Source organism: Bufo bufo, chromosome 6 (assembly GCF_905171765.1).
Source record: "Bufo bufo chromosome 6, aBufBuf1.1, whole genome shotgun sequence".
Taxonomy (NCBI): domain Eukaryota; kingdom Metazoa; phylum Chordata; class Amphibia; order Anura; family Bufonidae; genus Bufo; species Bufo bufo.
Window position 1 is genome coordinate 110,189,822 of NC_053394.1, and position 26,354 is coordinate 110,216,175.

At 45.5% G+C, this 26,354-nt stretch overlaps 2 protein-coding genes across 6 annotated transcripts in view; one reads left to right on the top strand and one right to left on the bottom strand.

Moving 5' to 3' along the window:
- The window catches only part of SS18L1 (SS18L1 subunit of BAF chromatin remodeling complex), a 35,853-nt gene extending 24,751 nt beyond the window's left edge, over nucleotides 1-11,102 (bottom strand). For 3 of the 4 annotated variants that reach the window (XM_040435667.1, XM_040435664.1, XM_040435663.1), the window contains exons 1-3: nucleotides 10,992-11,102; nucleotides 6,814-6,890; nucleotides 3,619-3,703 (exon numbers count right to left, since the gene is read on the bottom strand). In XM_040435667.1, the coding sequence (XP_040291601.1) occupies nucleotides 3,619-3,703; nucleotides 6,814-6,890; nucleotides 10,992-11,060 (231 nt within the window). In that variant the 5' untranslated portion in view covers nucleotides 11,061-11,102. Of the gene's footprint in view, nucleotides 1-3,618; nucleotides 3,704-6,813; nucleotides 6,891-10,062; nucleotides 10,156-10,991 lie in introns of those variants that run through there. The other variant, XM_040435666.1, reaches the window with a different exon arrangement.
- Nucleotides 11,103-11,511: 409 nt separating this feature from the next.
- PSMA7 (proteasome 20S subunit alpha 7) lies at nucleotides 11,512-26,075 on the top strand. 2 transcript variants are annotated; one of them, XM_040437091.1, is made up of 7 exons: nucleotides 11,512-11,678; nucleotides 12,798-12,924; nucleotides 18,449-18,573; nucleotides 19,567-19,719; nucleotides 19,803-19,922; nucleotides 22,057-22,119; nucleotides 25,921-26,075. In XM_040437091.1, exons 1-7 carry the CDS (start codon nucleotides 11,583-11,585, stop codon nucleotides 26,008-26,010), a joined length of 774 nt encoding a protein of 257 aa, XP_040293025.1. In that variant the 5' UTR covers nucleotides 11,512-11,582; the 3' UTR covers nucleotides 26,011-26,075. The 2 variants fall into 2 exon arrangements, with proteins under 2 accessions (XP_040293025.1, XP_040293026.1); XM_040437092.1 differs by having other exon boundaries at nucleotides 11,516-11,678; nucleotides 19,597-19,719.
- The last annotated feature ends 279 nt before the right edge of the window (nucleotides 26,076-26,354 follow it).

The following is a 26,354-nucleotide window of genomic DNA, read 5'->3' on the forward strand; positions in this document are numbered from 1 at the left end:
AATTAGTTAGATTATAATCAAATATCCACATGACAGGTTCCCTTTAAGGCCAATTGAGTGGAGCATGGTGAGAAGGAGTTTATGGTCTACTACGGTATCAAACGCTGCAGAGAGATCCAGAAGAATCAGTAGAGAATAATCACTATTTCTTATTGCCGTTAGGAGGTTGTTAGACACTTTAGTAAGGGCAGTTTCTGTAGAGTGAAGAGGGCGAAAGGCAGACTGTAAGGGGTCAAAAAGAGAGTTTGCAGAGAGGTAGCTTATTAAGTGAGAGTAGACAAGACGTTCAAGGAGTTTAGAGATGAAGGGGAGGTTAGAAACAGGTCAGTAGTAAGCAGCACAGGTAGGGTCAAGAGACGGTTTATTTTAGTAGTGGGGTTATAACAAAGTGTTTGAAAGAAGAGGGAAAGATACCAGAAGAGAGAGGTTAACATTTGTAGTTAGGTGAGTGATGACAGCCGGGGGAGAGACTGGAGGAGGTGTGATGGAATAGAATCACTGCTACAGGTCGTGGGTCGAGAAGAAGAGAGAAGCCTGGAGACTTCTTCCTCTGTTATAGGGTCAAAAGAGGAGAGAGCACATGTGGAGGAATGCGAGGGAGGAGGATTGAAATTATTTGGGGACTAGGAGATTATTTCCTGCCGGATACTGCCAATCTTGTCTCTGAAGTAAGTGGCCATGCCATCAGCGCAGAGGTCAGTGACAAGTTCTGGAACTTTAGGGCTTAGAAGGGAATGAAAAATGTATTTGTATGAAGGCTTTTTGGAAAAACCCTTTTAAAAAAAAAAAAATCAGACACCTGCATGCAAATCATACGGCAAGCCAGCCATGACCGTGAAAAGTAATACTCCGCTAAAACCAAATTCAAGGATCAAACTATTGAAAATAGTTTGAACTTTGGTAAGGAATAAATGCATTAAAAAATTTTTGTATGTGAACCTGGCCTTAGGCTGGTCATAGCTGCTCCAAATGTATGTCTAAATATGATGATCCAGTGCAGGGGAGGATGACTCAGGGTATGACCACATGGCGCAGTCATGTCACAATTGCGATTTGGCCGCACTGCAGTTGACTATCATGTGGCCGCAGTGGGTTATAATTAATCTAATGAAGAAGTCACTGTTTAGTTTATCTGCATTGTTAATGGCCGTGCGGTATTGAAAGTGCTGCGTGGCTATTAACAATGCAGACCGACTAACCAGTAACATCATTTGTTTTATTAGAGCCCGATTAACCCGTATGGCCAGGCTGTACTCAATCGATTCGCAACCACGCCATAACCAAAAAGTCTCTCCAGACAGATTAGGGGTCATTTACTGAGGCCAGTTTCGCGTAAAAAAAAAAAGGCGCAAAAACCCTTTTTGTGATTTTTTTAATGTCCGTGTGACAATATTTTGTCGCACTCTGTATTTTTACAATGTACTCATCACTGTGAAGTGGTGAGGGTGGTGTGGTGGCATGTCTAGGACAGGGGTACATTAGCCTCAGTAAATTCACTCATTTACGCCTAGAAACAGTCGTAACTGTTGGCAAAAACTACTCCAGAGGACTGGGGTGGTTTTCACACCAGGTACATGGACTGGGGCATCAAAAGGCGTTTTTATTATGATAAATGACCCCCATTCTGCCTCCTCAGATGGCTCTCTCTAGTAATGAGCTGGACTGGCCAGGAAGGGAATAAGAGACCCCACTATCAACATGCCCTTCATTCCATAAAAATCCAGATGCAAAATCAGGACTTACCAAAAGCCCCTGGCACAGTACTCTTATATCCCATCCAGCTTTCCACAGATGAGATACATGCTTCCTGGAGCTCACTACACACATAATAGGAATCTTGGGGAAATATAACGATCCCTGATCACTTTTCCTGTCACTGTCTCACACTGTATCGCACCACCTTATGTTTATTCTTTTCTTTATTTCTCTGTCCACCTTAGTAACATCATTGAGGTGGTCGCACATGCTCATTTCCATCCTTCATCTGCCACCAGCCATATCTACTGTGACAGTTACAAGGAGAGAGATGCTACAGTAAGGACACATCCCCTGACCTGCCAGCCTGAAGCAAATCTAGCAGAGCAATTGGAGCGATGAATGGGGGAGCTTTGGCTGGTTCTATAGTACAGACCAAAGGTTTGGACACACCTTCTCATTCAAAGAGTTTTCTTTATTTTCATGACTATGAAGGCATCAAAACTATGAATTAACACATGTGGAATTATATACATAACAAACAAGTGTGAAACAACTGAAAATATGTCATATTCTAGGTTCTTCAAAGTAGCCACCTTTTGCTTTGATTACTGCTTTGCACACTCTTGGCATTCTCTTGATGAGCTTCAAGAGGTAGTCCCCTGAAATGGTCTTCCAACAGTCTTGAAGGAGTTCCCAGAGATGCTTAGCACTTGTTGGCCCTTTTGCCTTCACTCTGCGGTCCAGCTCACCCCAAACCATCTCGATTGGGTTCAGGTCCGGTGACTGTGGAGGCCAGGTCATCTGGCGCAGCACCCCATCACTCTCCTTCATGGTCAAATAGCCCTTACTTTCAAAGTTTTCCCAATTTTTTGGTTAACTGACTGACCTTCATTTCTTAAAGTAATGATGGCCACTCGTTTTTCTTTACTTAGCTGCTTTTTTCTTGCCATAATATAAATTCTAACAGTCTATTCAGTAGGACTATCAGCTGTGTATCCACCTGACTTCTCCTCAACGCAACTGATGGTCCCAACCCCATTTATAAGGCAAGAAATCCCACTTATTAAACCTGACAGGGCACACCTGTGAAGTGAAAACCATTTCAGGGGACTACCCTCTTGAAGCTCATCAAGAGAATGCCAAGAGTGTGCAAAGCAGTAATCAAAGCAAAAGGTGGCTACTTTGAAGAATCTAGAATATGACATTTTCAGTTGTTTCACACTTGTTTGTTATGTATATAATTCCACATGTGTTAATTCATAGTTTTGATGCCTTCAGTGTGAATCTCCAATTTTCATAAATAAAGAAAACTCATTGAATGAGAAGGTGTGTCCAAACTTTTCGTCTCTACTGTAGCTTTGTTAGAATGAGATTGTCATGTATTAATTTTTATTTTTTACATTAATCATGGGAAAACCCTTCCGAAAGAGAACTTGTCACCTCTCCTGACATGTCTGTTTTAGTAACTACTTCCATTCCCAGTGTAATTACAATTCTGGGGCATCTATTCTTACAACTCTATGTTGTGCCATTCCTCTGTTATTACTACTGGATGTTAATGAATAAGCAGCCAGCAATGTGCAATAAAGGTCCAGACGGGTGTTACCACTTGGGGAGGTGTCCCTGCACAGTCTGACACTGGTAGCCCTGATTGGATAGTGTCAGACTCTGCAATGACACCCCCTCAACTGGTTACACCCAGTTGGATCTTTATGACAGACAGCTGTCAATTCATTCATAAACTTCTTGTAGGAATCACAGAGGAACGACACAACATAGAGTTATAAGAACACAATTGTTATTACAAAGTAGTTACTAAAACAGACATGGCAGTAGAGGTAATATGTCCTTTTTAAGACATGTAGGAAAACCTTGGTGCAATGATTACAATGCTTATTATAAGAAATGAAGGATACTCACCGCAGGGAGCAGAGACTGCATATTCTGGTTGGAATCGGCTATGGTTGCCAAATATACCAGATTTCTGTGCAAGATCTGCTGATATCTGCAAGAAACAGCAGAAGAAGTGACATACAGCATTATACCATACATAACCCCAAAGGTGCAGAGAAGATGCCAGCAATGGAAGTTTCTGCCCCAGATTCCAGCATAGTGTAAGCCCCTTCTATACCTTTAAAAATATGTCCATAGCCCAGGGTTACCAGCTGATAACCGTCCCCCTGGAGGAAGCACTCATTGCTTTATCAGCCATGACATTGCTATTTGGTAAATGATGGCAATGACCAGAAGTCATCACACCCCAGACACAAAGAAGGACACTGCTCTACAGATGGGTGAAATGCAACGTTATTTTCTGTGCAAGTCTTAATAAAAACATACTCCGGATCTGTCAGATTTATGAAGATGGTGTTGATTTCTGGTGTAATTTACGCCACTTTTCTGGCAATTAATAATACATTTGATGGGCCATGTAGGTCATAGACCCATCCCACCCATAAACGTGCATAAAGAACAAAAGGAACAGAAAATATAAAAAATAAATCAAATTTACTAAATTCATAAATAACAAATAGATAAAAAGCTGCATTAAAAAAAGAATCTAAAAAAAACAGGACCTGGACCACTCCTCCAAAGAGACATCACTTGTATATACACCCCAGCATCCAGCCCAACGGGCATTTCAATCACCCCCAGAGGAAGGCTTTCGTGCTGAAACACACTTCGGGCTGGACGCCGGACCCATCCTTTCTTTCTTTAGCCGACTATGGGTATGCATAGACTTTTTTATTATGTATGCACTTTAGGTCTGCAACCGTACAGATTAAGGGCTCATGCACACGATCATATGTATTTTGCGGTCCGCAAAAAACGGATCCGCAAAAAATACGTTTGACGTCCATGCGCATTCCGTATTTTGCGGAATGGAACAGCTGGCCCCTGATAGAACAGTACTATCCTTGTCCGTAATGCGGACAATAATAGGACATGTTCTATCTTTTTGCGGGACAGAAATACGGACGTACGGAAACGGAATGCACATGAAGTAACTTCCGTTTTTTTTTGCAGACCCATTGAAATGAATGATTCTGTATACTGTCCACAAAAAAACCCGCAACGGACGCGGAAAGAATATACGTTTGTGTGCATGAGCACTAACTGTGTATATATATGGCCTATGGACTGCCATGCTATTACTTGTGGCGTTTCTACTTCTCGGGTGTATATACATATCATGTCTCTTTGGGGGAGGGGTCTGGGTCCTGTTTTTTGAGATTAGTTATTAATGCAGTTTTTTTTTATCTATTTGATATTCAGGAATTTAGTAAAGATAATATATATATATATATATATTTTTGGATCCTTTTGCCATTTTTTTCAGTCCAGAAGGGCTCATGCACACGACCGTATGTACCTGGAAAAAATACGGATGATTTCTGTGTGACATCCGTATTGCATCCATTTTTTTTGCGGATCCATTGTAACAATGCCTGTCCTTGTCCGCAAAACGGACCAGAATAGGACATGTTCTATTTTTTTGTGGAAGAGACTTGCGAACATACGGAATGCACGCGGAGCCATTCCCGTTTTTTTTGCAGCCCCATTGAAATTAATGGTTCCGCATATGGTCCGCTAAAAAAACGGGAATAGACACGGACAGAAAATACATTAGTGTGCATGAGCCCTAAGTCTGCGAATCTCTAGTGCCATTTTTCTGGCACAAGAAACTTTCCCTCGTTGTGTATATCCAGCATACAATCATCCACAGCACTCTAAACAGCGTCTCCATAACGGTGACAACTACAGTGTCCCCATAATAAAGACAGCTGCAGGGCCTCCATAATTGTGACAAACACAGTGCCCCCATAATAAAGACAGCTGCAGGGCTTCCATAACTGTGACAAACACAGTGCCCCCATAATAAAGACAGCTGCAGGGCCTCCATAACTGTGACAAACACAGTGCCCCCATAATAAAGACAGCTGCAGGGCCTCCATAACTGTGACAAACACAGTGCCCCCATAATAAAGACAGCTGCAGGGCCTCCATAACTGTGACAAACACAGTGCCCCCATAATAAAGACAGCTGCAGGGCCTCCATAACTGTGACAAACACAGTGCCCCCATAATAAAGACAGCTGCAGGGCCTCCATAACTGTGACAAACACAGTGCCCCCATAATAAAGACAGCTGCAGGGCCTCCATAACTGTGACAAACACAGTGCCCCCATAATAAAGACAGCTGCAGGGCCTCCATAACTGTGACAAACACAGTGCCCCCATAATAAAGACAGCTGCAGGGCCTCCATAACTGTGACAACCACAGTTTCCCCATAATAGTGACAGCTGCAGGGCCACCATAATTGTGACAAACACAGTGCCTCCATGATAGTGACAACTGCAGGGCTTCCATAACTGTGACAACCACAGTGCCTCCATAATAATGAGGGCAACAGTTCCCCACAGCACTCCTAGAAGTAAGAGCCTGTTAGGCTGGGTTCACACGGGCGAGTATTCCGCGCGGGTGCAATGCGGTAGGTGAACGTATTGCACCCGCACTGAATCCCGACCCATTCATTTCTATGGGGCTGTTCAGATGAGCGGTGATTTTCACGCATCACTTATGCGTTGCGTGAAAATCGCAGCATGCTCTATATTCTGCGTTTTTCACGCAACGCAGGCCCCATAGAAGTGAATGGGGTTCCATGAAAATCACAAGCAAGTGCCGATGCGGTGCGATTTTCACGCTTGGTTGCTAGGAGACGATCGGGCTGTTTTACTATGCATTCTGTATTCAGAATGCTATTATTTTCCCTTATAACCATGTTATAAGGGAAAATAATACAATCTACAGAACACCGATCCCAAGCCCGAACTTCTGTGAAGAAGTTCGGGTTTGGGTACCAAACATGCGCGATTTTTCTCACGCGAGTGCAAAACGCATTACAATGTTTTGCACTCGTGTGGAAAAATCGCGGGTGTTCCCGTAACGCACCCGCACATTTTCCCGCAACGCCCGTGTGAACCCAGCCTTAGCCCCCTGTAAGTTCCAACCTCAGGGCCATCACTACTAGCCATAATGCCCCTACATGTGATCTCATACAACCCCTGTTGCATTTCTACAAGACCGCTAGGTTTCCTGCCCGCTGTACTCACTGTGTGCACTCTGCCGTCTTCCCCTTGCTCTGATAATCCATTATACACTGTATCAGGTGATGGTTCTCATCCAGCATCTAGAAAATAAAAAAGTCACAAGATTAGACTTCTACACTGCATCAGGTGATGGTACCATTCCCTTTCACTGCAGTAATCATCTCCACCTTATTATAAGGTATCAGGCAATGCAGGCTGAGGTGGCGGTTGTACGGTGTGGCTGCTGATGAGGCGCTTTCTCCGTTCTCTGCTGTCAGTACAGCTTCTGGGGTGAATACCTGATTCATGTCTGACAGTCTGGTTGCTAGGAATATACTGCCTAGCAACCTATATACAGTACATTACTTTACTTTGGAGTTGTTAGGCAGCAAATCCTTAGCAGGCTGGCGCCTCTACATAACTTTGGCGGATCCACCGCCAGCGCACAGGGTTATTAGGACCGGCATCTAAAACGCCGAGGGATGCTTGGCTTAGTGGGAAAGGGATATGGCCTGCCAGAAAGTGGCGTGGTTTAAAATAAGACAATGGTCCTAAATTTACTAATGTGAGTGCACCTAGACGTTTTGTAAACTGCACCAAAGTTTGGTACAAATTGGCGCATCTAATTTTAGGAAATACAATACAATAAGGCTGCGCTCTGCTGCACCGGTCTGGTCTCCCTGACGCTGCTTGTTAAAGGGGTTGTCAGGGTTCAGATCTGTTGTCAGGGGGGGCTGCCTGGGTGAAATTCTGGGTATGTCCAGGTTCAGGTCGGAACCCGGAAAACCCCTTTAACAGGTGGTAGATGTGACATGCTGACCGCTTCAGCCAATCACTGCTTTCAATGGTATAGTGCTGAGGACAGTAATTGGCTGCAGCGACGGTCATGTGCCATACACCTGCACATCACAGTGTCGGTGATATGCAGGTGTACAACAAATGACCGCGGCAGACAATCACTAAATCATAGCATTTAAAGGGAACATGTCACCATGAAAATGTGTGATCTGCATTTAGCGTTTTACAGGGAGAAGGAGCTGATTTTGTGTAAATTATAATGTATTCATATAATGTTTTTTTTTTTTGCCACCTTAATTTTCATTTTGCACACAGTGAGGGACATTTACCCCACTATTGTGGCCTAAAAAAGTTATATGTGCACCATAATTAAGCTTCTCACCACTGGCAGGAAAAAGGCGGGGCCTACCTAGAGGGGGCGGGGTTTAGGACAGCCCGCCATGTTTACTATAACTTATGCCAGAAGTATACTCTAGCCTCTGGCTGGCACGCACTTCAGTTTCTAGAACACGGACTGCCAGGGATGCATCTCATTCGGGCACAGAGGGATCAAGACTGGTGTATGGGAATGCCAGTCTTGATCAATGTCCCTCCGTGGATCTTTGCCACTAACGTTTTCTTCATGGTGTTTTATCCCTATTGAAAAGATGATCTCAAAACACCTACAAAAAAATAAATTAATTAATAAAAAGCCAAGAGCTGTAGCATGCTGCATTTTTGAAAAGAAAAATGCTGAAAGACCAAAAAAAGCACCTAGTGACCAAAAAAAAGTGGTGCAAATTAGCATTCAGTGTTGGTATGTGCAGTCGGCATACCTATTCTGTGATGGTGTGTGCGGCTGGCATACCTACTCTGATGGTGTGTGCGGCTGGCATACCTGCTCTGTGCGGCTGGCATACCTGCTCTGTGATGGTGTGTGCGGCTGGCATACCTGCTCTGTGATGGTGTGTGCGGCTGGCATACCTACTCTGTGATGGTGTGTGCGGCTGGCATACCTGCTCTGTGATGGTGTGTGCGGCTGGCATACCTGCTCTGTGATGGTGTGTGCGGCTGGCATACCTGCTCTGTGATGGTGTGTGCGGCTGGCATACCTGCTCTGTGATGGTGTGTGCGGCTGGCATACCTGCTCTGTGATGGTGTGTGCGGCTGGCATACCTGCTCTGTGATGGTGTGTGCGGCTGGCATACCTGCTCTGTGATGGTGTGTGCGGCTGGCATACCTGCTCTGTGATGGTGTGTGCGGCTGGCATACCTACTCTGATGGTGTGTGCGGCTGGCATACCTGCTCTGTGATGGTGTGTGCGGTTGACATACCTACTCTGATGGTGTGTGCGGCTGGCATACCTGCTCTGTGCGGCTGGCATACCTACTCTGTGATGGTGTGTGCGGCTGGCATACCTACTCTGTGATGGTGTGTGCGGCTGGCATACCTACTCTGTGATGGTGTGTGCGGCTGGCATACCTACTCTGTGATGGTGTGTGCGGCTGGCATACCTACTCTGTGATGGTGTGCGGCTGGCATACCTACTCTGTGATGGTGTGTGCGGCTGGCATACCTACTCTGTGATGGTGTGTGCGGCTGGCATACCTACTCTGTGATGGTGTGTGCGGCTGGCATACCTACTCTGTGATGGTGTGTGCGGCTGGCATACCTACTCTGTGATGGTGTGTGCGGCTGGCATACCTACTCTGTGATGGTGTGTGCGGCTGGCATACCTACTCTGTGATGGTGTGTGCGGCTGGCATACCTACTCTGTGATGGTGTGTGCGGCTGGCATACCTACTCTGTGATGGTGTGTGCGGCTGGCATACCTACTCTGTGATGGTGTGTGCGGCTGGCATACCTACTCTGTGATGGTGTGTGCGGCTGGCATACCTACTCTGTGATGGTGTGTGCGGCTGGCATACCTACTCTGTGATGGTGTGTGCGGCTGGCATACCTACTCTGTGATGGTGTGTGCGGCTGGCATACCTACTCTGTGATGGTGTGTGCGGCTGGCATACCTACTCTGTGATGGTGTGTGCGGCTGGCATACCTACTCTGTGATGGTGTGTGCGGCTGGCATACCTACTCTGTGATGGTGTGTGCGGCTGGCATACCTACTCTGTGATGGTGTGTGCGGCTGGCATACCTACTCTGTGATGGTGTGTGCGGCTGGCATACCTACTCTGTGATGGTGTGTGCGGCTGGCATACCTACTCTGTGATGGTGTGTGCGGCTGGCATACCTACTCTGTGATGGTGTGTGCGGTTGGCATACCTACTCTGTGATGGTGTGTGCGGTCGGCATACCTACTCTGATGGTGTGTGTGGCTGGCATACCTGCTCTGTGCGGTTGGCATACCTACTCTGTGATGGTGTGTGCGGTCGGCATACCTACTCTGTGATGGTGTGTGCGGTCGGCATACCTACTCTGTGATGGTGTGTGCGGTCGGCATACCTACTCTGTGATGGTGTGCGCGGTCGGCATACCTACTCTGTGATATGTTTGGTAGTTACTGTTCACCAACACCAGTGTCCTTACTAGTAACTGCCACCCTCCACCGACATATGGTAGTCATGCTGCCAAGGCCAACCTCAATAGTACCCAAGGAAACAGCATGGACTGAGCTGTTGGACAGACGTTGCTCAGATCAATAACTCCCGGCTCCTCCGGTCCTCGCAGCGGATGCTTCCGACTTTTCAACAGGTGATTTCAGGCACAGGACTCTTTTTTTCCTGCATGACAAGTTGTAGCAGGTAACTGCACTGAGCCCGTCAATACCAGGGACACTAGTCCTGTGTCCCTTAAGCTGCCATGCTGGGAGTTGTAGTTTCACGACACATGTGGCAGACGCCCATTATACACTAACTCCAAAATCTGCATTCTACAGGGAATAATGTGCGATATTTAGGGAGTAAACAAATCCAGCAGATCACTAAAACTGCCCAAAATTTTTGAATGAAAGAGGCAAGCGACTCATTCATCTCCAGTGTGTGCCGCACATACGCATCAATCTACAGCACAGCATTAGAACGCTATTATGGGTCTGATGGTCACATAGCAGAGCGAGCAAACTGCAAGAAGCGGATAGACAATGGTGATTTATCGCCTCTTCTTCACACCCCTCCTCCCTAATCCACAGATAAGGATGAAGGCACTCAGGGATGCATCCTGCTCTTTCTGTCATCATGGAGGCAAATGACATCTTAGAGGACAGCAGATTAGCACCACCTGCCCGTGTATATATATATATATATACATACATATATACATACATGGCATCTGTCCATCAGATTGCAGGAGCTGGCATTGATGCATCTTCCCCATGTTCTTCACACCATGCATGACACATGAGGAATTTATCTCCCTCCTCCCTCCTCAGAATAAAACTGGTGCCATCAGCCCCCCTTGCAGATCATTACCTTCTGTATAGTTTGCTGGGTGACCTCTCCTTTCCCTCTGGGTCTGGCTGAAGCAAATGCCACAGACATGATTCCCCCCTGTGCCCCTGCCTGTGTGTGATCCCGGCTGACAGCAGGATAAATTATTACAGATATTCTTAATATCTGCACCCTATTACTAGCCAGGGGATTCTTATTCTATGCTGCAGACAGGGGGGAGCGAGCCTCAATGGAAAAACCCGTTTTTACCGTCATACCGTGTAGACAGGGAGGTCTTGCTTTTGTCCATAGACTTGCATTTAACAAGGACAATACAAATAACGCTTCTAACATTCGTCTATGCAGCGACCGGGCGAGGATAGGATTCCATGATAAACCCCCCCCTGGGAAAAAGTGGTACGTTCCACAAGCCGGGTTTCCTGTCTAAAGCACCGGGTAGCGTAGGCTCCAGGGGGTGGGGTTTAGATACGCTGTTTGCGTAGCGTCCAGTAGCGCGGTGCCTCTGCCCGTACGTCAGGCAGCGAGGGTAAGCACGTTTCCTGAATAGGAGGTGGATGAGTGCGCTGTTTTCAGGAGGTTTCAGTTTGTGAGCAGTCAGAACCCGTTGTGACCATGAGCTACGACCGGGCCATCACAGTTTTCTCCCCGGATGGCCATCTCTTCCAGGTGGAATATGCCCAGGAGGCCGTGAAGAAAGGCTCGACCGCGGTGAGGATTGCTCGGCACCTCTACCTTATGTATTGAGTGGGTTTAAAGGGGGGGGGGGGGGAGGGGGAGGTTATAGTCGGGTGCCCAGGACTGACATAAGAAGGGGATCCCTTCTTAGAGGAACCCATCTTAAAATCTGGGGGCTTGCATTAGCAATGGGGTGAGGTGGGATACTTTTGTTACTGGAAATGGGGGTGGCTGGGCACCCATTGTGAGGGTAGGGGGTCCCACTGTAACCAGCTGTGCCCCTATGGCCTCTGGACAGGTTTTTACATTTCTGGATTCACTGGCAGCAAGCAGAGGTATTGAAATTAGGATAAGAAACAACTAGAAATGAGGACATTGTAGACATTTTCATTATATAATAGGGCTGCAGATTATTTTAGTAATCAAGTATTCTGCTGATTAATCGAGTACTTTAATAAGAAGAAGCTAATTAAAAGAACGTTCTCTATAAAAACTTATCAGCCTCCCCCAGTGCCATTAGTTCCTCCATCAGTCCCATCAGCTTTCCCCCAGTGCCATCATTTCCCCCGCCAATGCCTCCAGCTTCCCCATGTCACCAGCTCCTCCCCCAGTGCCATCAGTTCCCAGCCACAGTACCAGTGAACTAAAATACTTACTTTCCTGTAGGGTGCTGCCGACACTCCAGAGATCTTCCAGCCTCCTCTTCACGTCACACAGCATCAGGTCATACTGCGTGCTTACGTGCCCTATGTCCTGACGATGTGTGTACGCCAGGATCCAGCGCAGCGCTGTGCGGGCCGGCTGGTGGCCATGGAGCGTCAGTAATTGCGGGCTCTTCACTCTGACTCCATGGTCACATGGCACAAACAAATTATCTGCATCGAGGATGTTTTTTGTGTCGAGTTAATCGATTAATTAGAGTAATCGTTCAGCCCTATTGTATAATCACAAAACTGGAAAGCCCCCCCCCCCCCCCCCCCCTCCAAAAAAAATTAAAAATAAAATCTGGATGCACACGAACGTATGGCGGGTGTATGAATAGAGGTCATCACGACGCGTACAAGTTAATACACTCGTGTGAATTTGGCCTAAAAATGAGAAATCCACTTGGGCTCTGCGGAGTTAAATGTGCCTCTGCTGTGTCGACTTTAGGTTGGAGTACGAGGGAAGGAGATCGTGGTCCTCGGCGTGGAGAAGAAATCTGTAGCCAAACTTCAGGATGAGAGGACGGTGCGGAAAATCTGTGCGCTGGATGACAACGTCTTCATGGCTTTTGCTGGTAAATTTGTGCTGACGAACCAGAAGGCTTCCATAGCGCCCCATGTTTGGTTCCGTATGTCGCAGTTCTAATATGAATCGTGAGGCTAGGGGGTCAATGGCGACCTGTAGGTCAGGATAAAATCGCCAAATCATCAGTGTCAGAGATGAGCGGAAAAGATTGCAAAGAATTCCAACCCAGTCTTGTGAGGAAACTGAAGTCGTAACCACAGCGCAGGCAAACCTCCGCTACGAATGACGCCGCCCCCTCCGCTACGTCATGTAATTTATTCACCCCACGACCCTTGCGTCCTCCTTTCTTACCCCAGAAATCCTGTGCAGCCGCAGTAATCGCTGACTGCCTGCGCCTGTACGATACTACGGCTCCTGAGGGCAACAGCACTCTGATTACGTCACTGGGCTCGGCGCATGCCCAGTGACACTATTGAGGCTGTTGCCCTCAGGAGCAGGAGTATCGTACAGGCGCAGGCAGTCAGCGATACTGCGGCTGCACGAGGTTTCGGAGGCCAAGAAAGGAGGACGCAAGGGTCGTGGGGTGAATAAATTACATGACATAGCGGAGGGGGCGGCGCCGTTCGGCAAGGATGTGGGAGTACATTTATTTCTGAGGAGGCGTGCTGGGCTTGGAAGAAAGGCGGGCTGGGCACTGCAGGGGGGCGTTACTGGGCACTAGAGCAGAGTAATAACGCCCCTCTGGGCACCTTGAAGCTTAATTTGCATATCAGAAAAATCGCTTTTTGATCAAAATGAAAACTTGAATAAAAGAAAGAGGACACATGCAGGAATGAAGGTACTTTATTAAACATTGCTATGTTAAAGGGGTTGTCCGGGTTCAGAGCTGTACCCGGACATTCCTCCATTTTCACCCCGGCAGCCCCCCTGACATGAGCATCGGAGCAGTTCATGCTCCGATGCTCTCCTTTGCCCTGCGCTAAATTGCACAGGGCAAAGACATTTTTAGGAGTTCCGGTGACGTACCGGGGCTCTCCATGGGGCTGACAGGAACCCCGGTGACGTCACCGGCACTGATGGGTGGGATTTAGCTCTGCCCTAGCCAGTAAAACGGCTAGGGCAGAGCTAAAGCCCGCCCCTCAGAGCCGGTGACGTCACCGAACACACTGCCGGGCGGAAGTTACCGCCCGGCAGTGTGTTATTGAAAACAAAAAAGCCCGTGCCCTGCGCGATTTAGCGCAGGGCACGGGAGCACATCGGAGCATGAGATGCTCCGATGCTAGCCTCAGGGGGGCTGCCTGGGTGAAAAAAAGGGTATGTCCGGGTTCAGCTCTGAACCCGGACAACCCCTTAACAGTTTTATATGCTCAAAATAGGTGACAGATTCCCTTTAACCTCTTAAGGACACATGACGTACCGGTACGTCATGATGTCCTGGTACTTAAGGACACATGACGTACCGGTACGTCATGTGTTGTTCCGATCACTGCCGCCCGGCCGGCAGTGATCGGAACCCGGTGCCTGCTCAAATCATTGAGCAGGCACCTAGGCTAAATGCGCGGGGGGGTCCCGTGACCCCCCCATGTCGGCGATCGCGGCAAACCGCAGGTCAATTCAGACCTGCGGTTTGCTGCGATTTCTGCAGTTTCTGGTCCCCGCGGTCCCTGACCGCGGGGATCAGAAACTTTTTATGCCTAAAAAAAGTTTTATTCACCCCCCCCTGCACCCCCGAATGATTTTTATGGTGGCGGGAGGTGCAGGGGGAGGGTTGTGGGCGGTGCGGGAGGCGGGCGGTGCGGCAGGCGGGATCGCGATCCCCCGCCCGCCTCCCCTTGAAAATTCATTGGTGTTCAGTGGGTATACCAGGGTGCCAGCACATTGCTGGCACCCTGGTATAAACGGCTGACATCTGCGATGCGATGTCAGCCGTTTAACCCTTTCCATACAGCGGTCCGTACGGACCGCTGTATGGAAAAAGTTAACAGCGCAGGGAGCTCCCTCCCTCTCCTATCGGGGGGCTGCTGTGCCTTTGCAGCCCCCCGATGGAGAGGGAGAGAGCCCCCAGACAGCCCCCCGAGAGATCCCCTCCTTACCCTTCCCCGTCTGCGAAGTTCTGAGCAGACGGGGAAGGTTCCTATGGCAACAGGACGCCTCTCAGGCGTCCTGCTGTCCATGGTGCTGAACAGATCTGTGCTGAAAGGCATAGATCTGTTCAGTGTAAGTAAAATACAGTACAGTACAATATATAGTGTACTGTACTGTATTATACAGACATCAGACCCACTGGATCTTCAAGAACCAAGTGGGTCTGGGTCAAAAAAAACATTTATCACTGATAAAAAATGAAAAAAATAAAATTCCCTACACATGTTTGGTATCGCCGCGTCCGTAACGACCTGATCTATAAAACGGTCATGTTACTTTACCCGAACGGTGAACACCATAAAAATAAAAAATAAAAAACTATGATGAAATTAAAATTTTGCCCACCTTACTTCCCAAAAAAGGTAATAAAAGTGATCAAAAAAGTCGCATGTACGCCAAAATTGTAACAATCAAACCGTCATCTCATCCCGCAAAAATCATACCCTACCCAAGATAATCGCCCAAAAACTGAAAAAACTATGGCTCTTAGACTATGGAGACACTAAAACATCATTTTTTTTGTTTCAAAAATGAAATCATTGTGTAAAACTTACATAAATAAAAAAAAAAGTATACATATTAGGTATCGCCGCGTCCGTATCGCCCGGCTCTATAAAAATATCACATGATCTAACCCCTCAGATGACCACCGTAAAAAAATAAAAATAAAAACGGTGTAAAAAAAGCCATTTTTTGTCATCTTACGTCACAAAAAGTGTAATAGCAAGCAATCAAAAAGTCATATGCACCCCAAAATAGATGCCAATCAAACCGTCATCTCATCCCGCAAAAAATGAGACCCTACTTAAGATAATCGCCCAAAAACTGAAAAAACTATGGCTCTTAGACTATGGAGACACTAAAACATTTTTTTGGTTTTAAAAATGAAATCATTGTGTAAAACGTACATAAATAAAAAAAATTGTATACATATTAGGTATCGCCGCGTCCGTGACAACCTGCTCTATAAAACTACCACATGATCTAACCTGTCAGATGAATGTTGTAAATAACAAAAAAAAAAACGGTGCCAAAAAAGCTATTTCTTGTTACCTTGCCGCACAAAAAGTGTAATATAGAGCAACCAAAAATCATATGTACCCTAAACTAGTACCAACAAAACTGCCACCCTATCCCGTAGTTTCTAAAATGGGGTCACTTTTTTGGAGTTTCTACTCTAGGGGTGCATCAGGGGGGCTTCAAATGGGACATGGTGTAAAAAAAAACAGTCCAGCAAAACCTGCCTTCCAAAAACCATATGGCATTCCTTTCCTTCTGCGCCCTGCCGTGTGCCCGTACAGCGGTTTACGACCACATATGGGGTGTTTCTGTAAACTACAGAATTAGGGCCAAAAATAATGAGTTTTGTTTGGCTGTTAACCCTTGCTTTGTAACTGGAAAAAAAATATTAAAATGGAAAATCTGCCAAAAAAGTGAAATTTTGAAATTGTATCTCTATTTTCCATTAAATCTTGTGCAACACCTAAAGGGTTAACAAAGTTTGTAAAATCAGTTTTGAATACCTTGAGGGGTGTAGTTTCTTAGATGGGGTCACTTTTATGGAGTTTATAATCTAGGGGTGCATCAGGGGGGCTTCAAATGGGACATGGTGCCAAAAAAAACAGTCCAGCAAAATCAGCCCTCCAAAAACCAAACGGCGCACCTTTCACTCTACACCCCGCTGTGTGCCCGTACAGTAGTTTACGGCCACATATTGGGTGTTTCTGTAAACAGCAGAGTCAGGGCAATAAAGATACAGTCTTGTTTGGCTGTTAACCCTTGCTTTGTTAGTGGAAAAAATGGGTTAAAATGGAAAATTAGGCAAAAAAATGAAATTCTCAAATTTCATCGCCATTTGCCAGTAATTCTTGTGCAACACCTAAAGGGTTAACGACGTATGTAAAATCAGTTTTGAATACCTTGAGGGGTGTAGTTTCTTAGATGGGGTCACTTTTAGGGAGTTTCTCCTCTAGGGGTGCATCAGGGGGCTTCAAATGGGACATGGTGTAAATAAACCGGTCCATAAAAATCAGCCTTCCAAAAACCATACGGCGCACCTTTCCCTCTACGCCCCGCTGTGTGGCCGTACAGTAGTTTACGGCCACATATTGGGTGTTTCTGTAAACGGCAGAGTCAGGGCAATAAAGATACAGTCTTGTTTGGCTGTTAACCCTTGGTTTGTTAGTGGAAAAAATGGGTTAAAATGAAAAATTAGACAAAAAAATGAAATTCTCAAATTTCCTCCCCATTTGCCAATAACTCTTGTGCAACACCTAAAGGGTTAACAACGTATGCAAAATCAGTTTTGAATACCTTGAGGGGTGTAGTTTCTTAGATGGGGTCATTTTTGGGTGGTTTCTATAATGTAAGCCTCGCAAAGTGACTTGAGACCTGAACTGGTCCCTAAAAATTGCGTTTTTGTAAATTTCTGAAAAATTTCAAGATTTGCTTCTAAACTTCTAAGCCTTGTAACATCCCCAAAAAATAAAATATCATTCCCAAAACAATTCAAACATGAAGTAGACATATGGGGAATGTAAAGTCATCACAATTTTTGGGGGTATTACTATGTATTACAGAAGTAGAGAAACTGAAACTTTGAAATTTGCAAATTTTTCAAAATTTTTGTTAAATTAGGTATTTTTTGGTGCAAAAAAAATTATTTTTTTGACTCCATTTTACCAGTGTCATACAGTACAATATGTGACGAAAAAACAATCTCAGAACGGCCTGGATAATTCAAAGCGTTTTAAAGTTATCAGCACTTAAAGGGACTCTGGTCAGATTTTCAAAAAATGGCCTGGTCCTAAGGTGTAAAAAGGCTGTGTCCTTAAGGGGTTAATAGGTGTCTGATTCCTGGTACCCCTGACGATCAGCTGTTTGAAGGGGCATGTTGCTCCGGACGCTTCTTTGCGCCTGTGGCATGGCATCTATTGGTCACTTGGCCTTTCTGGAGATCAGTCCCTTCAAGTGAATGAGACTGAGCTGCAGTACAGAGCATAGCCACTGATCAGTGTATGGCACTGTGTCTGGTATACTATGCAGAGGGCATGACACTCACCCAAGCCATGTGGCCGCTTCAAACAGCTGACTGGCAAGATTGGGCCCTTCCCAATCTAATAGGGTGGACCTGCCTTAAAGTATTTAAGCCCCAGAAAATCCTTTTAATTATGGCTGATTAGAGAAAATTGGAGAAACCTGGCTGCTTTCTTACCAAAACTGTGCCACACATGTCCAAATATTATATATGGTACTGCAGTTCAGCCTTATGCATTTAAGTGATGCCGAACCGCAGTACTGGACACAGCCTATAGTTAGCTGTGGCGCTATCTTTTTTTTTTTTTTTTGCCAGTAGAATTTATACAGTCTGTGTAAAAGCTGGTTCCCTCCGTAGTTCAGCTGGTAACAGATCCTCTTGTCTGTTGTAGGACTCACGGCCGATGCTCGGATTGTAATAAATCGTGCACGTGTGGAGTGTCAAAGCCACAGACTGACAGTAGAAGACCCGGTGACGGTCGAGTACATTACACGGTACATTGCCAGCCTCAAGCAGGTAAGGGGCAGGGGAGGGCACGTATTCAAAACCAACCAGAGTGCGGCATTCATTAATCCGGAGCCATTTAGTGGCCTTTCCTGGGAATTAAACATTGAATTAAACCTATCATCAGTATCAGATCACTCCAGCGTTCTGAGGAGTGCTGCAGCCTTTACAGTGCCGTACATTGCATAGTAGCCGTGTTTAGTATTGTAGTTCAATCCCATTCATTTAAAACACCTTTAAAGGGGTTTTCTTATCTCAGACAATGGGGGCATATCGCTAGGATATGCCCCCATTGTCTTATAGGTGCGGGTCCCACCGCTGAGACCCGCACATATATCGAGAACGGAGCCCTGAAAGTGAAGGAGAGCGCACTGCGCATGCTCTCGCTTATCTATTGCCGTCTGCCCCATAGAAATGAATGGGAGTATGGGCCGCGCATGCGTGGCACACTCCCATTCACTTCTATGGGAGAGGCAGGGATTAGCGCTTGGTGGTGGATGGACCCCGGGAAAACGGACCCCGTTCTCGATATAGGTGGGGGTCCCGCATCTGTCAGACAATGGGGGCATATCCTAGCAATATGTCCCCATTGTCTAATATGGGAATAACCCTTTAAGAATGAACGCTGTGCTACTTGGTTACTATGAGCTTTATCTTACCAATGACAACCAATAACCACCATGGCAACTGTCTTTTCTGGCAAGTTTGATAAATCAAGCCCGTTATTGGGAACATTTTTACAGTAGCTGTCACTCTGTGCACTGCAATGATATTGATGACCTATGTTTAGGGTAGGTCATCAATATCAGATCGGCAGGAGTCCGACTCCCAGCAGCCCCACTAATCGGCTGTTAGAAGAGCTCACGTGCTGCGTCGCCTTCAATATTTAACTTCACGCCATCATAGCAGTGGTACAGTGGAACTACAACGGCTCGTCCCATTCAGATATTTTTATTTATTTTTTCATCCCCACTGTCTTCACTCTTGCCGGTGGGTTTGTACAAGCCTTACATACATGCACAATGTTTACTACAGCGTTACACTCAGAGCAATGGCCGCCGGCCTTTTGGAATATCTGCCCTGATTGTTGGATTTGACTTTGATGGAACTCCTCGTCTCTACCAGACAGATCCCTCTGGCACTTACCACGCTTGGAAAGTAAGTTTATCAACTATTCCTTTTGGGGAGTTATCCTGGTGGATGCCAAATACTTCATAACCTTCTGCTTTATCACCCACTAGGCCAACGCCATCGGCAGAGGAGCCAAGTCTGTCCGTGAGTTCCTGGAGAAACACTACACCGATGAAGCCATTGAGACAGATGACCTGACTATAAAACTGGTCATTAAAGCTCTGCTTGAGGTGAGTACCAGGCCTGTGGATTACAGCAAGACCTTATTCTGCCATAGAACCTGTGCTTTTGTCACTTTATCCATTGTCTGTCTTCCTCTTCCATTAATGTCCTTCTTGTGCATCTTTAAACTTTTATTTTTTATTTTTTAACAGATCTCAGAGTGGCTGGACCTTCAGTGCTGATCATACTCACCTGGTCCCCACTGCTGGGTTCTGGTTCCATTGATCCATGGCCAATTCTGCAGCTCTCGGATCTCTCGAAATCAACATCCTGTTGACGGAGGTCATGTGACCAGTGTTGATCGAGCACCAAAGTGCTTGGGTGCTCTGATGCTAGAGTAGAAAACTTTGTGATGCTCCGGTGCTCTACAGAGCACCCGAGCACAATGAAGTCAATGGGAGAAACCGAGCATTAAACCAGGCACCCCCTGCTCTGAAGAGGGGAGGGTTCCGGGTCCCACTGAGGTCTATGCAGAAGATCGCTGTGAGGGAATCCCCCCATGTGAGTCCGCGGCTTAGGAGTCCCTGCTCTGACTCCATATATAGCTATGTCCATATATGGAGTCAGTGCTTGGGGACACCCAGTGTATTTAAATCAAATTTAGCCTCTATTTCTGAAAATTAGAGGCAAGGATTTTAACCACTCAACTATAAAGCTGAATGATAAACTATGTAGTAAGTATTCCTATACAGCAGAAGTATAATTTCATATTTCAGTGCAGGTTAACATTTCTGTATAGTGTAGTGGTTAAAGTTATTGGCTCTAATGTAGAAGGTTGTGAGTTCAAATCCCGGCAGAAACATTTCAGAAATAGAGGGTAAATTTATACATTTTATATATTTTTTTTTAGTAATTGTAAAAAATTTATGGCGCAAAAAAAATGTGTAACTGCAAAAATAAATAAATTTAAAAAAATTATATAATATCAATCATACTTCTCATATATATGAATGCATAATGTGTGAAACTATTACTGATGTTTATTAAATTTAGCTTATATTTCTGAAAAGTTTCTGCTGGGATTTGACCTCACAACCTTCTACATTAGAGCCAAGAACCTTAACCACTAAGTTCTGCTGTATAGGAATACTTACTACATGACAAACGACTGAGGTTTTTCTGACAGTTTATCATTCAGCTTTATAGCTGAGTGGTTAAAGTCCTTGCCTCTAATGTAGAAGGTTGTGAGTTCAAATCCTGGCAGAAACTTTTCAGAAATAGAGGCTAAACTGGATTTAAATACACTGACTCTAGCACACAAGGTATTCGGCCGAACACTGTGGTGTGCCGAGCGTCGCGATGCTCGAGCCGAACTAGTGTTCGGCCGAGCATGTTCGCTCAACACTACACATGACCTCTGCAGCTGATTAGTAGTTGCAGCAGTAACCTGTGACGTACCGCACGGGTGACAGGTCAACAGGATTTTGATTTTGAGAGACCCCGGACCTGCAGAAGCAGCCGGAACCCAGAGGTGGGGACCAGGTAGGTAAGCATGGTCACCACTGCAGGTCTATCCACTTTGGGTAATTTAAAGGGCATCTGGCGGCAGAGTACCCATGAAACTGGCTGACCTGTTGCATGTGCACTTGGCAGCTGAAGGCATTTGTGTTGGTCCCATGTTCATATGTGCCTGCATTGCTGAGAGAAATTATGTTTTAATGTATACAAATGAGCCTGTCAGAGCAATGGATTCAGCTCACTCTGCAATGGCATTGCCCTATTGCTCCTAGAGGCTCATTTGCATATATTTATATTTCTCTGCAATGCGGGCACATATGGACATGGGACCAACACAGATGCCTTCAGCTGCCAAGTGCACGTGACAGGTCAGCCAGTGTCATAGGTACAAATCTGCTGACGGATGTCCTTTAAAGGTGCACAACTCCTTTAAAGCGTCTGCTCCTCATTTAGTACTGAAATCTAGTCCTTAAATATGGGATAACCCCTTTCCACCTAACCACAGAATAGCTAATAAGTGATGGACTGGGGGTGGTGGAGGTTGACCCCACAGTTCCATAAGATAGAAAGGCACGTTGGAGCACTGGGACTCAGGAGACCCTCCGTTCTTGGGATAGCTGGGGGGCCAGAGGTGGGTTCCACCTGCAATATAATATATATAAATTTTTTTTTTTTTTTTTTTAGGTGGTTCAGTCTGGAGGTAAAAATATTGAACTGGCCGTCATGAGGAGAGACCAACCTCTAAAGGTGAGACTCATCATTCAAAAGCCAACTTACTAGCTGTTGTCTGTATATTGGGACTCTGTTGTGAACATTGCATAACAGGCCTCATGTACATGGCAGAAACGTGTACATGGAGGCACATGGGGAAGATTTATTAAGTCTCGCATTCCCATACGTGTCTTGATCTCCCTGCACTGGAGTAATATGAGCTTATTTTATTAAGACTCAGATGCCTCTTAATAAATTAGGTGCATTTCTGCCCTGCCGTGCGCCCGAAACTCAAGTTTACACCAGCTAGGAGCTGGCAGACTTGAGCTACAACTTACAAAGTGCTAGGCCCCGACACATTTGAAAAGTAGTGTGGCCCTGTTCTACAGAACGAAATGTACCGCAGTCTGTTGCCGCCATGTGGCACTGTATTACAGCAGTGATCCAAAGGGAGATTGTATATCTAAGGCCTCTTGCACACGACCGTATGGCTTTTTCTGTATTTTGTGGTCTGCAAAAAATACGGATGACGTCCGCGTGCATTCCGTTTTTTTGTGGAACGGAACAGCTGCCCCCTGATAGAACAGTCCTATCCATGTCCGTAATGCGGACAATAATAGAACATGTCCTATCTTTGAACGGAAGTACGGAAACGGAAGGCATAAGGAGTACCTTCCGTTTTTTTTTTTTTTCTGCAGATCAATTGAAATGAATAATTCCGTATACGGAACGCAAAAAATGGAACTTAAACAAAAAAATAAAAAACGTTCGTGTGCAAGAGGCCTAACGAACACAGTGGTACAATATGACCCCATAGACTGGTGTGGATGTTTCAATACAACTTAAAGGGGTTGTCTGCTTTTTTTTTTTTTCCGATTGATGATGGTGGCGGTCCCGCTCCCGACACCCCCGCTGATCAGCTGCTTTTAGAGAATACAGCATACATGCGCTGCCTTCTCTTCTCTGTTTACCTGCTCGCCGTTGCATCTATAATGTCCCCATTCACTTGAGTGGGATGGCTCCGTCCTATTTACTTGAACAGACGGGATCCGTCCCATTGAAGTGAATGAGGACACCATAGTTGTAATTGCATTGCCCGCCGCTGCAGTTGCGACGGCAAGCAGGTAAACAGAGAAGAGAAGGCAGCACTCGTACAAACGTTGCTTTCTCTTCACAAACTGAAATCTTTCTCTGCATGAGCCCTCGTTTAATCACAGATTTAGCCAGTCAGTGAGATACGATGGTTTGAGTTACGGTATAACACAGGGAAGTCGGTGTGCAATGTTGGACTGAGGTTTCTCAGGCCCAACCCCTATATCTTTAATAGAGTCTAATAGTTTTTGAATCAAAGGAATAGACGTAGTGGCAAGTGATTAGCTCTAAGGGTGCCTGCACACTGTGCGGTTTATCGCGCAGAAAAAACAGTGTAATACAGTACCAGCAAAATTAGGTGTGAAAATTGCAGTGCGGATTTGGAAATCTGCTGCATGTCAATTGTTGCGTTTTTCTTGCGCAGAAAAATATGAATCAAATTGGCACCAAAACCTCGACAAATAGTGCGGATTTATGAGATTTCTTCTTTACCAGAGGATCCTCTGGTAAACTGACGGGCTAGTCCTATCTTGTCGGTGTGAATATCTGCATAGAGAGAGTCCAGAGATAATCTTTCAGTGAGTAAATTGTAAAGCAAATAGTATGAATAACTATCAGGCATGAGCAATTCGACCTTTGAATCATAGATCCAAAGTTGATTTGTTCAAATACTTTGATTTTAATGCTGTCTCCATACAGCATTAAAATGTATTGGCTTAGTGGAGCCAAAGTCAATTTCGCCTGAAGTCACGTGAGACTTCGGTGAATTCCTACTGTATGCATATCTGCGGTTTGAAAAACAATATAAAATAGCACTCCGAACTGAGCTTTGATACTGGCTGGTACCTCTGTACTACAGCCCAGTTCGGTTTGCTATTTTAACCACCTAACCGTTCTACCAGAACTCTGTTCTGGCTGTGGGAAAAGTACTTAGTGGTAGCATCTAGAAGCATGGGCCTGGTCTTGTTTGAAAGCTGCCATTCCAGACTTTCATACAGGACCAAAATGACAGCATTAGGTAAAACCTTCTTTTACTTTTCACTTTTAGCTGCATTCACTGCATCTTCCCATGTAGTGAAGCTAATGCTGTCATTCTGGCATTGTTTGAAAGCTTGAAATGCCAGCTTTAAAAACAATATAAACCCGCTCTCTAGCTGCTACCAAACCAGAGATATGAGCAGGTAAAGCAGCAGCCCCCCTTTAGTCTGGAGGAGGAGATGGAGCAGTTGCAGAGCTGACAGCCTGCAGGAGGAAAGGAAAAACAGTAAAAAAATATATAGAAATGTGGCATTGTACTGACCCACATAATAAAGTTATGTTATTTTTACCACCCAGTTCAATAAATTCCATAAAATGTTAAAATTGCTGTTTTTTATTTTCCCCCCTAAAAATAAAATGTTATTTACTACACTATATATACCCCAAAATGAAGAAAAATTTAAGAGTTATAACTGCTGGAACACAAAGTTGGTCCTTTTTAAAGAAGTTATCCGAATTCTAAAAGATCCCCTCCAAGGCCCAGGCCCCTTGTATACATTATACTTATCGGATCCCTGAACGGTAGCCACTGCATCTCCCCATCATACTGATCAAAACATCTGGTGAAGAGGGGAAGCAGCCAATAGCTAGGGAGGCTGGTCACCGCCGCGGCCTGCTATTGGCAAGAACGTTGACTCCACAGATCAAATACATTTTAATGCTGTATGGAAAAAGGTCAATTTGCTCAAGCCTAATAATTATAATGCCATTCACAACAGAACCATTGTAGGTTTCATTATAGAACTGGCTTAAATAGGTTCTCTGGGACATACAAAAAAAAATTGCATGGGCCTGATTAGGGCTGCAACGAGTACTCAACTAAATCGAGTAATTCGAAACAAAAAAATCCTCGATGCAAATTTTTTGCATCGAGGATTCGTTTGTGTCACGTGACCACGGAGTGGGAGTGAAGCGCTTGCTATTACTCCTGCTCCGTGGTCTCCCGCTGCACTCGGAATACTCACCTTTCCAGCAGGGGGCCTCCGGACACTCCACAGCACGTCCATGGTTCCATGTTGCACTGACGTACGCACGCACGCTGTGACGTCAGGTGCAGAGCAGCGCGGAACGATAGAGTGTCGGCGGCGCCCCTGCTGGAAAGGTAAGTTGGTGCGACGAAGGCCGGGCGCCCGGAGTGCACAGCGTCATAGCAACTCATGACTCTGTGCACTCCGGGTGTCAGGAGGAGCAAGGGGGGGGGGGGAAGCGCTGCTGGCACAAAGGGGTGGGGGAGCGCTGCTGGCACTGGGGGGGGGCGGGGCGGCACGGCACGGCACTGGGGGTTAGTGGAGCTGATGGCACCGGGGGGGAATGAAGGGTGTTGGGGACTGATGGTAGGGGGTCTGAGTTTTTATAAAGGAAAACGGTCTACTAATTCTTTTTTTTATTAGATTTCTCAATTAATTGTAAAAAATAATCAATAGAATACTCTATTTCTAAAATAATCGTTTACTGCAGCCCTAGGCCTGATTATAGGCAATGAATGTTCGTTCCCAATAATTGGCCTGATAGTCCTGTGTAAATCCGCCATTAGACCAACCCCCTTTGATTGATAAACAATAAAACGTTCTCTCTGACAGTTATCAGAGGAGAGAACTTGAGTTTCTAAGCAGTTCAGTTCATCACCGCTACCTCCTTGTCATACCCCAGGTAATAGGTAAAGCATAGAGAACAAAAATGTAATTTTCAACTGTTCTCCCCTGGCAGATCCTGAGCCCTGAGGAGATTGAAAGATACGTTGCAGAGATCGAAAAGGAGAAGGAAGAGAATGAGAAGAAGAAACAGAAGAAAACATAATTTATTCCTCCAGACAATATGGTGTAAATCAGTCCGACAATAAATGTTTTTCTTTATTAAATTTCTTTAAGTGCTTGGTGTCTGATTTTAATTTTTTTTTGACTGGCAGTAGACTGCAGCAATCTACTTAAGCGTCCTCGATAAGTAATGACTTGAATGTAAATAAGATCCATTTTTCTTACCAACTTGTTATTGAAGACTCATTAAAGTATAACGTGTCATTACAGTTATTGGTTGATCTGTGTAATGGGAAAGTATGGTAACGGGAGAACGGATCCCTCCTCATACTGTACAACATCTTTTATCTACGGGATATGTTAACCAAAAAGGGTTTCCCAGTTCTA